The sequence below is a fragment of the Sceloporus occidentalis genome, unplaced genomic scaffold, assembly GCF_023333645.1.
Source record: "Sceloporus occidentalis isolate IW3139 unplaced genomic scaffold, rSceOcc1.0.p SCAF_2, whole genome shotgun sequence".
NCBI classification, from domain to species: domain Eukaryota; kingdom Metazoa; phylum Chordata; class Lepidosauria; order Squamata; family Phrynosomatidae; genus Sceloporus; species Sceloporus occidentalis.
Window position 1 is genome coordinate 75,658,246 of NW_028316982.1, and position 17,057 is coordinate 75,675,302.

The 17,057-nt window shown below is 39.4% G+C and overlaps 1 protein-coding gene across 3 annotated transcripts in view; it reads left to right on the top strand.

Moving 5' to 3' along the window:
• GRK5 (G protein-coupled receptor kinase 5) overlaps positions 1-17,057 on the top strand; it is a 236,380-nt gene that overhangs the window by 130,771 nt on the left and 88,552 nt on the right. For all 3 annotated transcript variants that reach the window (XM_089510030.1, XM_089510029.1, XM_089510031.1), the window contains exon 4: positions 9,281-9,358. In XM_089510030.1, the coding sequence (XP_089366156.1) occupies positions 9,281-9,358 (78 nt within the window). The remainder of the gene's footprint in view (positions 1-9,280; positions 9,359-17,057) is intronic.

Consider the following 17,057-nt stretch of genomic DNA (forward strand, 5'->3'; position numbering starts at 1 on the left):
TAGGATGACAGGGAGTGGTTTAAATGATTAACACAACCCAAACTGTAATTACTGGATTTTAAAAAAAATCTATGCTGGAGGCCAAAATAAGAGTTGCGGTCCATTGGCCTTGTCTGGTGGCCAGACCTTCATCCTTACAATTCTCTTGAACTTTCTAATTCCTGGCAACTGCCAATCCCAGTATTTCCACAAAAGCAGAACAATTCCCAACATTTGAGTGAGAATCATTCAGTCTCCAAGGAGCCCATCTAGGTGACTTCCATGTCAGTGGACTGGTGGGTCCACTCCAGATTTTAGTTTGAACTAGGCTGCTAATTGAATTTTTCTTGGAGATTGGTGTTTGGATGTTATCTTCCACCATCCCCCAGGGTAGATTCATAGAATCAGCAAGATATCTTGGGGGATGTTGAAGAATACCACATCACGTATATAAGTCTGTCCTCCAGTACTTGCAGCCTACTTCAAGAGCTGAGGTGACTGCCGCACTCTGCCTAATAATAAGTGCTGGTCCTGAGCCCTCAAAAGAGTATACGATCATCAAGAATTCAGTGCAGCTCCTTCTTTCTTCAATTTACATTTTTAATTTTCTAAAGTCTTTTTTTTTTGGGGGGGGGGGGGGTTAAAGGTTTTGATGCTAGATAGGTGAAAGGGATTAACAGCCATTGTGCAGAGACTGTTTCAGGTGACTTCTGTGTTAGGATCATAATCTCCATGCTTAGCTGTTAAGTCTTCTACTACTTTATCATCTATCATCATTGTAATTTACTGTGTATAAAAGCACTTAATCTGTGCTAGACATTTTTTCAAGAATAAAATGAGCAAGTACCTGCCTGCAGCTTTGCAATCTTAAAAAGACCCAGAAAGTGAGAGATAAAAGAAGCAAGGGAAAAATTGCAATAGCTGGGTAAGATTAAAGAAAACACAAAGACTTAGTGTTAAACCTATGCAGTGATTTCCATATGACTAGGGAAATAATAAAAGAATTCAAATGGTGAATTAAGATGTAAATGCAAGAGAGAAAATAGGATATTTAATAGCCTGACTCAAGCAGTAGAACCTATACTTTGTCTGAAGACAGTTCCAGGTTCCAGAATGTTTGTCTGGGCTGGGCCATATCTTCTGCCTGAAGACCAGGATATATTTTAATAGTCAAAATATTCACACACCACACATTCTGCATATATCAATCTCAAACTATGGTGCTCAGCTAGAATTGACTTGGTGTAAAGTCATTTTTGGCAAAAAGGTAGTATGCTGGCATCTTCTTTGCAGTGATGCTCTGGATACCCTCTTTAAGATAAGTTAGTAAGAAATCAGTGTGCATCACTTACAAAAATGTTTAAAGAGGTACAACTGCACTTTAACCTCATTAATTGTGATAAAGGCACAGTTTATTTCTAATGTACATGCATGGCAACTGCAATAATGTCAAAGTACATTTTATCCATTGGTTTCTTGTAATTTGCTACTGTCATTGTTTGGTTACTGATGGAAACATTTTAATCCCAAAATGGAAATGATTATGAATGCTGGTGGCAGGAATTTTTTTATGAATGGACTAAAATTATTAATCCATTTGGGGGGAAAAGCTTAATCTATGAAGCATCATTGAAAATTATGGATATGTCATCAATATCTTTGAGTGACAGACTTGGAAACCAGAATCATTTAAAATTCTATACTAAACCATGTATTTATTTAATATTTATTAATTGTATTTATACAGTCAGCCCTCCTTATTCACAGATTTTTTATCCATGGATTCAAGCATCCACAGCTTGAAAATATTTTTTTTAAAGTATAAATTCCAAATAGCAAGCCTGGTTTTTCCATTTTATATCAGGGACACTATTTAACTATGCCATTACATTTAATGGGGCTTGAGCATCCATGGATTTTGTTATCCAAGGAGGATCCTGGAACCAACCCCCAGTGGATAACAAGGACCCAGTGTACTTTGCTCTTCAGAAATGTTCTTAGAGCACCTTGCAGAAAATCCCATGAATGATTTGTTGCTGGAGCATTCCTTGTTCTTCCTGGGGTAAGTCCTGTTAGATTGCAACGTAGTGTCAAAATCTTAGCTGCAGTCGTGCAACTGTCCCTGGATAACGCCTTTTAAATCCTCCAATTTCCCCCATGTGATAAACTCCTTAGACTTCTTAAGACAAATTGTCTTAAATTCCATTTGCCTTTGTGATGTACTCTTAGTCATAGCTGCACAATCTTTTTAGTCCTGAGGGTTGTATTCATTGCTGGCTGGTTTATGTAGCACACACTGCTCAAACACAGAGAGAAATAAATGTACAGTGTGCCTGCACCAGGCACAGGCTTGCCATCCACTTTTGAGCTTCCACAGATGGCAAACTCCAGCTTTTTGAATGGCCACGTGTGCATGCGGTGGTGCAATCGGGAGCACGCACCCATTCAAAAGAACAGGACCTAAGGTCTCGTGTTTTTTGCTACCTACGCGGAGGTCCAGAATGGATCCCCCACAGATATCAAGGGTGCACTGTATTTATTTCAAGAGTGCTACCGACATGTCCACCAATTTTCCAATGTAATTTAATTTAATGTATTAAAATATCTTTCATTTTGCTTGATTAAGTGAGCAAAAATAACAGCGCTCCTCTTTCTTCTGTATTTTTTTCCACATGTTCCCAACATATCCATTTTGATGTGTCCTGTTTTTCTCCCTCCTTTGAACTTAGCACTGACTCAGGGGCTTGCAAAGCCCTTTGACAGCAGTTGCCAGAGCATTTTCGAGGAAGCGCTCTGGCATCTGGTACTCAGAGGTTAAACCTTCTGACCCTTTCTCCACTTCATAAAGGATCCTTGAAGTGGTCAGCACCTCCCAGAAGCTTCATTTGCTGAGTGATATTCAGACATTGGGGGAAAGGTAGAGAGGCCATAGGGGAAAAGATAGAGAGGAGTAAAGGCTTGGAGATAAGATTGAGAAGGGAATCACTGGTGCTCTTTCAGCAATTACTGCCGAGGCACAGAGAGGGGGCATCGGCACTGCTTTTTAAAGGAGCTTTATGAGCAATATTATTGTTTGTTGTTTTTGTTGTTGTTGTTGTTAACTGTCCTCCTGTCGATCTCAACCCATGGTGACTGTATTGACCCGTATATAATTTGATCCCAGATTTTAGGGTCAATTTTGGGGCATACATTTCTTGACTTGTAGTCAAATATATACAATAATTTAAAACAGCTGTTTGTTTCCTATCCATAAAACTATTTAGGCAGGAGTCATTCTGAGTGGAAAATTAGGAAGCAGTGGGTTTGTTGAAACTTTCCCCAACTATGGAAACCACTTGGTTTGCATAATGCGCAAATTATTTGAAATGATAGGTGCACAAGGCTACCCAGATTTGTGGGACTGGAATATGACATCCTGGAAACTGGATGTTCTGTAAATCCAAGTAATTTAACATTGCTCAATGTGATCTGTAAACCAAATCCTATATGAGATTATCAGTTTTTAAAAGAGCTAAATATATGCTTTGAAAGGTAGTGAGGGGAGCAAACTGTGCCATAATTATTTGGTAATCAGTTGTGTTGGATGAGGGCATGATTTGCATTTTGAACTGTTTTACTGCTTAGTCCTTTTCAGGTCTTTGTGTGGCTATAAAGCACATAGAAGTTGAAATACAAATATTTTCTTTCATATTAGCAGTGCTTTTGGATTTTAATAGTTCTTTAGTCTTGCTGGTGCCTGAAATCCTGTCTTTGTGGTGATCATAAATTGTGACAGCTGAGATAAGACTTCTGGTTTTCTAACCTTTCTAAAAGACTTCTTTTATCCATGTGTTTTTTTATTCTTTAGAATAGGTTCAAAAGGGTAGGTGTGGGAGGAGGGAACAAATGTCGTTAAGATGCCATAAACATGCCTGGGTATTCATGCTTTCAAGAGGCAAAATGACCTGTAGTCAGATAGTATCTAAATGGACAGGAAATTGGATGAAAGAACTTTGAAAGCCCTTTTGTATTCAGTTTTATGGGTATTTAATTGGTCCATCCCCATACAGTTATGATAGTGGAAGGTCTGTAGTCATGTATTTCCTCCATCAGTGCATTCCTTATATGAAGCATAGCCATCTTAGAAGTTTATTTTACACTGTGTGTGTGTGTATTTATATATATATATATAAATGAATTGTAACTTTACTCTGAAGGTATACTGGCAGGAATAGTAACTGAAACCTACCCCAGGTTGTATGTGTCCATCTGAGATGGTACCTAAAAACATACAGCGCACCCGAGCCATACGCAGGCTTGCTATATGCAGACTCTAGGTCATGCGGACAGCAAGCCCAGGAAGAATGAATGGTGCTCAGGGGGCGCCCTCATTAAAACAAACAGGGCTTGAGTTTACATGTTTTTTGCCATATGCAGGAGGGGAGTCTGGAACAGATCCCCCGCATATAGAAAGGGCCCACGGTACTACCTTACATTCATCATGGTGTTAAATGCTTTTCAGAATGCCACAACATTTGGTATGTCAGAAAGAAGCTTATTTGTCATAGGCCTAAATCCTGTTGTTAGGCCTGACTATTCATTCAATCAGTGGGATATAGTTGTGTTTTGACTCACCATTCAGAAAGTGGTTGGTCTACTCTAGCTGGGACTAACGAAAAGGATACCAACCATAGTCTAAAAGATGAGAGGGCTTCTACTTTGTGAGTATACTGTATAGTAGAGTTGTCAGGTCAAAAGGATACTGGGTCCTGAGATTTTCGGGCCATAATCTGAGACCTTAACTTTAGAGACCATTAAATTTAAGTATAAAATAAAGTATTAAGTATAAAATTGTTTTTAAAAAGTAACAATGACGTTAAAATACAGAGGGGCCCTGGATATCTGCTGAGGTTTAGTTCCAGGACCCCCACCCCACCCTTGGATATCATTAAATACAATGGATAGTAAAATTATGTTCCTTATATAAAATTGCAAAATCGAGGTTCACTTTTCTGAATATTTTCAAGCCATGGATTCTTGAATCTGTGGATAAAGAATCTGTGCATACAGAATTCTGACTGTGCAGCACACACATACACACACACCATAAAAGGCTCTCCATCACAAATTAATCATTAAACACCTGTATTTTGTCCACTAGCAAAAGGAGAGCAGAAAGGGAGCCAGCTTAGCTTCCCATAAACAGGAATTCCACAGTTTGGGAGCAGCCACTGAGAAGGCTCTCTCTCATGGTCTTCTCAGATAGACCTGTGATGGTGGCAGGACTGAAACTGTTCCCCAGAATCTCAAGACTCTCGTAGGTTCTTATAGGGAGATAAGATCTTTCAGTTAGCCTGGATGTAAACCATATAGGGCTTTATCAATCACAACCAATTGTGTTCCCAGAAACAGTTGTGAGCCAGTGAAACTGTTTCAGCAAGGGAGTTATATGCTCCTTATAACAGTATGTCCTTTGTTTAGATTATTTCATAATATCTAAGATAGCACTGGCCATTGTCTTTTAGATCATCTTTATCATAGAAGAGCTCCAGAGCAACATGACAGACCTGCATAAAATAAAATCTAGAGAAAAAAAGGGTTAGAGTTGGAGGGGGGGATAAAGAGTAAGAACCTCTCCTACCTGAAACCTAAAATGTTTCATCTTGATAAAAACAAAACTTTCCCACATCTTCAGGGTCATAGGGCAATTCAAGCTAGGTAGATGATGCATTAACATCACACGCCAGAGCAGAGTAACCACATTTTGTTAGATTGACTAACCATTTATTAACCTCTCACTTAAGAATTCCATTAAGCACAGAATTTTCTCCCTGACACCTCTCTGCCATAAAGCCTTATCATACTAGACAAATCCTGCTCAGAAGTGGGATTTTAAAAGTAGAAAAACCCTGCAAATGTCGAATGTTTTTCAGACATATTTTCACCAAACAACAATAACACGAAAATAAAGTGAACAGAAAGTGGACAAAAATGACACCTTTTTACTTTCGGGAAGTTCCTGAAAGTAAAAACGTGTTGGTTTTTTCCACTTTTTGTTCACTTTATTTTTGCGTTATTGCTGTTTGAAAGAAACATTGTCTGAAAAACATCCCGCATTTACTTCTAAATCCCATTTCTGAGCAGAATTTGTCTAGTGTGATAAGGTCCATTGTCCAACCAGTTCCATCCAGTTGTCTTGGTGATAGATACAGTAATGCTTGTAAATAGATAGTTTTGCTGGCCGACAATTCAGTTTTGCCCCTTTAAAAGAGGAAACTGGTAATATCAAGTTGTCCAAACCTTAGAAATGATGGACAGTGTAGGCAAAGCTCATCACATTTGCAGTCAGCTGCATCTTGCACATGTCTATATATGGAAGCTTGTGAATCCCACAAGAAAAACCCATTAAATTTTCCAATGAATCCCTGCAGCATAGGCCAAACAGATCTCAACACAAATGACATTATCTTCACTGTTGGCATCCCTTTCAAATGTAAGCTCAATGTTTTGGTCAATGAACCTTCTAATGACCTAGGATACAAGAACCTATATATTCTTTGGAAAGGAATGCTTATGTGAAATTCTTAACAAAAGTGAATGTGCAAGCAGGTCAAAGTAGAAGAAGAAAAACTGTTTTCATCAAATAGTGCTTGAGATAGTTCTAAGTAAAGTAGATCTCAACATATAGCCTATATACATATGTAGCCTCACAGTTGCTATCCATGTATTGGTAAAAATCTTATCACAATTGTTCATAATAATCTAAGAAGTGGAATTTGGAGATACCGATGCCAACTCAAGCCCATCTTGAAAAAAAGGATGCAATTGCTTGTATTCTTTCTTTGTCCTAAATCTTTAGTTCCAACTAGAGTAAACCTATTAGTAATATCTAGTTCCAGCTACATCAAACCTATTGGTTCAGTGAAGTTTATGTAAGTGCTGACTTAGGAAGTTCCCACTGATTTAGTGAGTCTACTCTCATTGATAAACTGTGATGCTTCAATGGAAATAACACCATCCAGCCAAGGTGTTAAAAATTCTTCAGGACTTTATGTCCCATGAATACACCAAGACTACTGTTTTTTTCACTACAGAGATGGCAAAGTGTAAATACATGTGTGAAACATTCCCATTATCCTCTGAGGGGAGTGATCCCAACATTATGGAGCTCCCTGGCTATAAAGTCCATACTTAAACATTTAAAGAGTTTGAGGACCAGAATATTTATAAGTGCTATACTAGCTTTCCCCAAATTGGTGCCCTCCAGAAATGTTCATTTACAACTCTGCTCAGCACCAGCCAGCCTGTGTGTGAGTGGGTATAATGACTGCGTGTGTGGACAGGATTTATGCATTACCAAAAAGAACAAAGATTTGCAAAAAAAAAAAAAGTCTATGCTAGTTTACAGAGTGCAATGTATATTTAGCAATAATTAGAATAATCTAGGCGGGATACCGCCCCTTTGGGGCGGCCTGCACCCGCTCCTTTCCCCAACGGAACGGGGCCTGAGCTGCCACAGAGGCAGCCCCAGAGGCCCCGATCCGCCGCTTTTCCAGGCCTTGGGGAAGCAGCAAAATGCCGCTTCTCCGTGGTCTGGAAAGGGGTGTCTTTGGGGCTTCATGCCCCAAGGACACCCCGACAGTGGCGAGGAAAGAGAGAAAGGGGGCACTCAGCCCCTTTCTCTTTTGTATCGCTGGCGCAGCCGTGTAAAAGCTGCACCAGCGATACATGGCGCAAAAGGAGCTCCGTTTCGGAGCTCCTTTCGGCGCCGCTGAAAGGGCGCCACAGGCGCCCTGCAGTGGCACCAGAACGTAATGGTCGTGCTGTTTGGACGCAACGCGGCCATTATGTCAAAATGGTAGTGCCCATGTAGACAGGGTGCCGCCATTTTGACATCCTGGCGACCTACTAGGGTTGCGGGTCGTATGTAAGCAACGCCCCGAGGCAACCCTAGTACGTTGCCAAGACGTGCTATCAGGCCATCAGGACAGGGCCCTAGTTAGGTTAGGGTCTACTATGAAAGTCCTAACTATGGAAAGGCCACTGGTTGGGTACCTTCCTGTGATTCTAGGACTTGGACTACACAGCCCTTTACATGGAAGATGCCTTAAATATTTGTTTAGCCTCTGGTTATTTTTTTTATTGGGTCTATCCATTTAAAGGTAGGCCACAGAGTCACCTTAGTAGGACACATAGCTACACATAGTCAGACCTGAGTTACTTAGAGATTTCTAGGAATTAAGGCAGAATGTCCTGAAGGCTTCTCCCCAGCTAATTTGCTGTGAAGCTTTTTGTGAACTGCAGCCCTTGTCCAGAATATATGGTCATTTTTATTCATGCTACCTGATACTTTTTTAAATCTTAGAGATTGTAACTATTGAACCGAAGAGCTTCTGTGTGAAAAAAGGCTGTGCTCCATCAATGAGATGTGGTACTTCCATAAATACATAATCCCTACATAACCGTAACAGTGTCAGGGAGAGGAAAGTGTGAGGTTAACATGAGGATTTTGCTATTCTTGTTCTATATAGATTTCCCCACCACACCTCCCTCCTGACCTGACATGTAGACTGCAGGCAATCAATGTGTGTGTTGTGCAACTTGTTAGGAACACATTCATAACCAAAGAAAAGAGCAAGTAAGGCTGCTGTCACACTGTAGCACTAATGCAGCTTGACGCTGTTTTAACTGTCATGGCTCCATCCTATGGAATCCTGGGGTTTCTAGTTAGTTGTGACACTAGAGCTCTCTGACAGAGAAAACTAAATATCGCAGAAAACTATAAATCCCAGAATTCCATAGTATTGTGCCATGGCAGTTAATGTGGTATCAAACTACATTAATTCTGCAGTGTAGATGCAGCCTAGTGAGTGCAAGCATATGTTTTCAGATTGTGTGCATGGACACGTTATTACAAAGCAGTGAATTTGTTTCGGTCTGGTTGTTTTGAAATTGAATGTTGGCTTTTAAATGGGATGACATGAAGTGTACAGGTAAGTCTCCACCGGAAGTCTATATGGTAAAAATAAATAAATAAAAGAACTCAGTTGCAACTCTGGAAATAACTGGATAGAAGTAGCAGCTTCCAATATAAGGTTACTGAATCCATGAGAGCTTATGGAAGAAATTTCTTCTTCCTTGTTAATCTTAAAAGTGCTGCAGGATCTGTTAATATCCTTTTTGTTCTAAAACAGACTAACCTACCTATGAACAGAAGCCTATAGATTGTTCTCCATGTTCTTGAATGTAGCAATCTCTCTTTATATTGTGAAAATGAAACTAGAAGGCATAACTGAAGAACATTTCTTATTTTCTTTTCCAGGCAGAATATGAACTTACACCAGATGAAAAACTAGGAGAGAAAGGCAAAGAAATTGTGATGAAATACCTCATCCCAGAGGTAAGAAACACCTGAAAAAGTAGTACTAGAAAAAAAAATTATGCTGCCAATAAAGTAAGGCAAGGAAGGATACAGGTAGGGAAATCGAGATCTGTTAGTTTTAGAAACATTGCATGACAACCTGTCCTGTAATTATATTTATTCAAAATAATGGTTAACAAAAAAGCAAGGAAGCATACAGTATTGATTAAACACCAACTAAATTAAAAGAAAATACAAAAATAAAAATTCACAATAAAACCATCTTCCACTCAAAGTAAAATCCCATATAGCCGAATATTTTCCCAAGCTCCTTACTACACCCACCCTTAAAGACACTACATCCATGACAAAGAGATACATAGCAAGGAATAACCCCAACTCTTATACATGTAAATATACCATGCAAGACTATGAAATGAGGGAGGAACAAAGGTTCTCTGCTCTTCAAAGAAAAGCATTTCCTGCATTTGAACTGATGGCTTATGTGTCAAGATAATATTCTCTTCACTAGAAGGATCATGTTGAGCAGCACTGTTGGTAAAAGCTCTCTGATCAGTAGCCACATATTACTTCTGACAGTTACCTCCCCTCAGCACAGAGACAATTTCTTATTTTTCTCAAAGGGCTAGAAATGTAGCCAAAATTCTCTGCTTCTCTTCAAGAATCACTGATTTTCTTTTACTCTGAATTAGGTGCCATCACACTTAAGTTGACTTAAACATTTACAGCTGTTTGAGGCAATGTGACAGCATTTGTCAAGTTCCGCATAGGTCTTAGTGTTAGGAGGAGCATATGTAGTAAAGTATGTCCACTAAATGGCATAACTAATAGGGCACAGACCCTCACTGCTATGGTTGAATCATAGCTGAATAGAGTGTCCTTTTTTTGCTTTTGTTCTCAGTGCAAAAAGCTCTGCACTAAGCGAGAAGTACTGGGTTTTGAGTACCCAAATTATCCTAGGATAAAAAACAACACTCAACCCTGGTTCCAGTGGTGCATAAGCATGGTGAAAACCCTTTTCTACATTATCATAGCAGCCAGAATCTTTTATGCAAGAAAATGGAAAAAAGATAATCTACCAGACACAAAAGAACGGTTACTAAAAATGCATGACTATAACAAAATATATAAATTAACAAGTTTAATCAGAAATGGATCAATAGACAAATTCAGGAAAGAATGGTCAGAACTTATAGAGTATTTGAAACATTTCTGGGAGAATACAGGAGCAATAGGGATACAGGATTAAGAAGAAAAGGAAAAGATAAAGAACAATATTAATACAGTATATAAATATAAATTGATAAAAGATAGGAAAGAATAAGAAAAGTACACACACACACACACACACACGGGGGAAATGTAGAACAGTTAGAATTATTTCCAACCAGTAAAGATTAAGAAATCATTTTATGATGTTGAATGTATGTTGAAAGTTGACAGAGGTGTATATCAGGTAAGTAGGTAGAAATGTTTTGGTAGAACTTGATTGAATGTTTTTGATACTTTTTTAGTAACTTTTAAAATTGTTGTTTTATGTGTTGTCTATCATGTGTTTCAATGAGTGTGATTAAATGATTTTTAAAAAAACAAAAAACAAAAAACATATCCCTGCTTTCAGTGATAACTGCTTAGATTCCTTTTCAACAGGAACATGTTTGACCCTGGAAACAATGTGTTACCCCCCCCCTTTTTTTTTTTTTTTTTTTTTTAAGTCTTCCACTTACATTTTAAATGCTACAATATGCTTGGCAGGAGAAAAGGCAGATTTTTGCTTTGCTTTGTTTAGTCAACAGTTTTCCTACCATAAATTTTTCACTAGTTTACGCTTTCTCTTCGAGAGCTATGTGGAACCTGTTCTCACTTATTTAGTCTGGCTAGTGTCAAATGCATGAGGATGTAATGGTATTGCTATGTGTAGTTATGAGTGCTAAACTGTGGGACCCAATCCAGTTTTGTTTTACTGAGGTGGTATTCTGATTCTTAATGGCAACTGTAAAGTAATGCGGGGTATGGACTGAATACTGTATGGCTTAATGTTTAGTGAAGACAAATTGCCTACTTTCTTCTACCGTTTTCCCAGTGGTCCACTCAGTTTACTTTCTCTTGGACTTTGGGAACAAGTACTGTACTGAAGATAGTAAAAGTTAGGCATCTCTAAACAAAATGGCCAAATGCAGTATTTTCCTCTCTTCGGTACTGCCAGAGGGGAAATGGTGATTCTCCAGTTGAGAAGCAAAACAGAACCAGAGGCTAGGGAAATAACCTCAGTAATTGTGATAAAGGGACAATTTATTTTTAATGTACATGCATGGCAACTGCAATAATGTCAAAGTACATTTTATCCATTGTTTTTTTGTAATTTGCTACAGCCATTGTTTGGTTACTGATGGAAACATTTTAATCCCAAAATGGAAATGATTATGAATGCTGGTGGCAGGAAATTTTTTATGAATGGACTAATATTATTAATCCATTTGAAAAAAAAGGTTAATCCATGAAGCTTCATTGAAAATTATGGATATGTCATCAATAAATCTTTGAGTGACAGACTTGGAAACAAGAATCATTTAAAATTCTAATAGTAAACCATGTATTTATTTATTGTTTTACTTATTAATTGTATTTATACAGTCAGCCCTCCGTATTCACAGATTTTTTTATCCATGGATTCAAGCATCCACAACTTGAAAATATTTTTTTAAAAAAGTATAAATTCCAAATAGCAAGCCTGGATTTTCCATTTTATATCGGGGACACTATTTAACTATGCCATTACATTTAATGGGGCTTGAGCATCCATGGATTTTGTTATCCAAGGAGGATCCTGGAACCAAACCCCAGTGGATAACAAGGACCCACTGTACTTTGCTCTTCAGAAATGTTCTTAGAGCACCTTGCAGAAAATGCCTTCCACTGGAACTAAGGCAGGCAGGGCTCACCATAAATGAGCTTGGCCCCTCCTTTCCTCAACCAAAATACACTGCAAAGTACAAAATTTCCATTCCCTTCCCCTTAGTATTCAAAGAAATAGTTGTGTCAAGTCTGTTTTAGCATAACAAGACATAATAAATAAATAAAACTTTTATTTTTATCCCGCTTTTCTGTGACAAGACAATCAAAGCGGCTCACAACACATTAAAATACAGTGGACCCTTGTTATACGCTGGGGTTTGGTTCCAAGATCCCCCGTGTATAACAAAATCCATGTATGCTCAAGTCCCATTACATATAATGACATAGCAAAATGGTGTCCCTTATAAAAAATGGAAAATCAAGGTAAATTTATACTTTTTTGAAACATTTTCAAACCGTGTATGCTTGAATCTGTGTATAAAAAATCCGTGTATAAGAAGGGCCGACTGTATCCACATTCAACATTATGTCCCAAATTCCCCCCCCCTTAAAACTGGATTAAACATGATACAATTAAAATTGGAGATTAAAATATCTATTAATAACACAATAAAAATATATATATAACAAGGACAGAGTGGTGGGCTAATACATGATGTGAGGGGCAATCATTCTGTAGCCAGACACTTTTATTCAGGAAAAGCCTGCCAGAAGAGATCCATCTTGACAGCTTTTTTAAAGCTCTCTAAGCTGGCAATTTGATGGATCTTGTCCGGCAGGACGTTCCATAGTCTGGAATCAAGAGTTACCTTAGAGAATGAGAAAAAATAATTTCCATTGTGATAGAAATATATTTTCCTCAATTATTTTAATGCTCACATTGTTCATTTCGGCCAAGCCTCCAATTTCATAAAATTTGTTTTCTACAGTTCCTTAATCTCCATTACAAGGCTGGTATTCATCCCAATCCACCAAGTGCAGTGCAGTGATAAAGACTGAATTCAACTGGTAGTCTCAGCTAAAGTAGACCTATTAAATGAATGGAACTTACATAAATGTTGACATAACAAGTCCCATCCATTCAGTGAACCTACTCTAGTAAGGAGTAACAACTGAATTTCACCCTCTGTATGTACATGAAGAAAATCAGCTGGACAAAGCAGATAGCTTGTTGGATATAAACATGAACATAGCAATTTAAGATTCCTACTCTGGCTCAGACTTTACAGGTTTAGTTGTGTATCCTGTAACTCAAAGTATATAAGCGCCTTTTATATGGACTTTTCATGAAAAATGCTAAGATGTTTATTTCAGTTTTCTCTGTCTGTAGGAGAGAAAAAAGCGGTTGCCCGACTTGGCAGGCTGACCGCTTTGCCGCTAGACCCACCGAACGACTACAAGCCCCAGAGTGCTCTTGGTGCGCGGGGTGAAAGGGAGGCCCTTCCGCCCCGCAACGCTCTGGGAGCTGGGCTCGGTGATTGGGAGTTCCGGTCCTCCAGGGCAGATGATTGGTTCAGCTGCCCTGGAGGAGGAGTCTCCTGGTCAGGTGGTACTGAGGGCGGGGCTTAGGCCTATATAGGCCGTGCTGCCAGCCCCGGCCCTCAGTCGGCACTTGGCTCCGGATGGTTAGGAGCCAAGCAGGAAGGGAGGAGGAGCTGAGCCTTCTCCCACCCACCCACCGCTTGGGTTTGGGTTTTTTGTTACAACTTTGGGGCGGCAGCATAGGCCAGGATCTGCACGGTGTGGTACCAGGGCTACGGAGCTCTGGTTTGGGAGTCAGTCGGGACCCGGGGGCGAATAGGGCAGGCGTATGGCCATTGAGGGGGCCATAACGCGAGAGCGCCTCCCGGTGACTAGGGGCTTAGCGAATATGTGAACGCATGGCAGAGATGCGGTCATACGGTGGTCCTTAGCCCCTAGGTCATCCCAATGCCTGGTGGGTGCCAGGTTGTGGTTAATCAGACAAACGTGGGGTTGTTTGATTTCGCAGATCCTGACCTCATGCTTTGTGCCAACCCTACCAATGGTTTGCTTAATAAAGTTGTGGCCTTTCCTCCAGCACGGTCTCCTGTGGTTATTCGGCAGCAGCATCTGAGGCAACAATAATTATGAAGATTTTTTACTTGTCTACACCACTCGAAAATCCTTTAAAAAACCCCACAATGTATGAGCCTATCCACCTTTGATTCAGGGTATCCTATCTTATTGCACAATTTTTAAACTTCAGAGTTTTTTCCGGAGTTTGTGCCACCATTTTAATGTACAGGTCAATTCCCTTACTAGTTTCCTCCTCCTCAGACCAGGCACCCAGATCCCATGCTGGGTGCATTGCTTGCCTCAGAGGAATAGGCGTGCCACCAAACCCAGAACTGCTGAGGGAGGAGGACGGAAGAACCTCATAGTTTGGGTCAGGAACTGACATAGTCAAGGTCTGAAGTTTGCAGTCATGGTACAGTGGCAGGGATAGTGGTAGCAGGAGCAGCAGTGGCCGACCCAGGAAACTCTGCAGGGAGAGTCAGGTAGTGTAAACAATCTACTTGAAGTCACTGCAGAGAAAGGGGTACACAGGTGACTCTGGGGTGGATGCAGGGGCAGGGGGGATAGGAGTCCATTCGAATTTTTGCCCCTAGTATAGACTAATCTTTTGTTGGAAAACCTAGGGAGAACTTTGTATGCTAGCTGCATTTTTTAACATTATTCATTTTTAAAGATAAAAGTTACATGTTTTAAAAGTTTAAAGTGTTTTTAAAGTTAGAAGTTTAAATGTTAAAAGTCCATAGCAAACATTTGGTTCAGATCTATTCTCATGTATGGTATTAATAACATCAGTACTGTCTTAAGCAAGAACTCAGCTGTCACTCAGCAGACGATGTTTTAAAGAGAAGGTTCAGTACAGAATAAAAGTTAATCCTCCCATAAATCTCACTTTCCACCTCTCTCTCTCTCTCTCTCTCTCTCTCTCTCTCTCTCTCTTACACACACACAGAGAGAGAGAGAGAGAGAGAGAGAGAACTGCATTGCTGCAATAGCCAGATCGTATCATCTGAATATATCAGGAACATTGCACTCAGTAATTTGGAAAAAAGACAGTACAGGTATTAGAGTTATTTGGAAACTTGAATCACTATAAAAGCTTCAGATTCAAACTTTTAATTTTACAGCTCCACAGGGTTTTTAGGCTAGTTGAGCTGCTGCTACAAGAACTGATGATCAATGTGATCCTGACCCTAAGAATGTGAAAATCTCTCAGTTTCAGTCACACTGAGTTTCACCCATTCTCACTTACATTTTCTTCCCATCCTGTTTTGTACTGGATTCTGAACCTTTGTGTTTTCCTCTGGCACTGAAATTCACACACACTTGTAATGTGAATGAATGTGTGAATAAACATACACATTTATTTCATGATTGTACTAAGCGATCTTAGAACATTTTTTTCCAGTTTGGTGCATTTTAGCTGTTTGCATTTTAAGATATGGACATTGCTTTTGTATATGTTTTATTTTTCAGAAACACCTTGTTAGCCTCACAGATGAGACCACGTAAGGTGCAGCCTGCATTTTCTTGCAATATGTTTTGAAAATACTCTTATATCGAGCCAGTCAGGCCCAACATGATGTAGTGGTCTGAGTGTTAGACTGTCACTCTGGAGAGCAAGGTTTGATTCCCCGCTTGGCCATAGAAATGCACTGGGTGACCTTGTGCAACTCACACACTCTCAGCCCCAGAAACCCCATGATGACTTTGCTTTAGGGTCTCTGTAAGTCAGAAATGACTTGAAGGCAGACAACAACAATAACACCAGGCCCAGTGCAATTTCCTTTCACCCCTACCTTCAACTAAAGACCAAACTGAATTATTTGGGCATGATCCCTAAGCAATAGTCTGAAGCCTATAAAAAAAAGTCTAAAAGGTGAAAAGAAGAGCGGCAACATTGTTCTTTGTTTTCTGTACCTAAAGTAGTAAAGAAGATGCAAGGTCTTCATAAACCTCAGTGATTTTTGAAGGACACTACAAAAATAACTGAGGAAAACTATGGAAGATTAACACTTTGTGACAATAATCCAAAAATTAGCAAGCAGTCTGGATGTGAATACGAGTCTGAAGAAAGTAGGATGAATGCTCTCAGGTAAATCTGATGTTTCAATGTAATTGTTTAACAATTTCATGGATGCAAAGTGAAGTTGGATGTAAGGCATCACTAATCCATGACCAATGTGATATATTTTATTTAGGAAAGAATACATGTGGAAATTTCAGTGCTAATTTTTAAAGAATATTCTGCATAAAAAAATCTATGAGTAGGATGCTATGACTGTTCAGCCATTAACTTAGAATTGCAAAATAATAGAGTTGGAAGGGACTGCAAGGAACATGTAGTCCAACTCCCTCCCATGCATGAATGCACCATTTAAGCCTGCCTAGGAGATGGACATGGAGCCTCTGTTTAAAGACCTCCAAAGAAGGAGGGACCACGGCACTCCAGGGAAGTTTATTCCAGTGGAATGTACAGAGGACTAATAGAGCGATGGAGAAGCAGAAACATATGTCCATCTCTGATATACTCAGGAGCCTCACAGACCTGCATGCATTGAACACAATGTCTACAGAGAGGGCCATAACCATGTTGGCTGAAGACCTGTTTTATCAGAGAGTGCACTGCCATTTACATTCAGTGCAGAGAGGTCTAGCATACTTTTAGAAGTGTTTGGGTATGGGGTATAGGTCATAATAATAATAATAATAATAATAATAATAATAATAATAATAATAATTTGTTTTATTTATATACTGCTATTCCAAAGATCATAGCGGTGAACAGCAAATAAGCTAATTAGCAATTTGCCCCCAACAGTCTGGG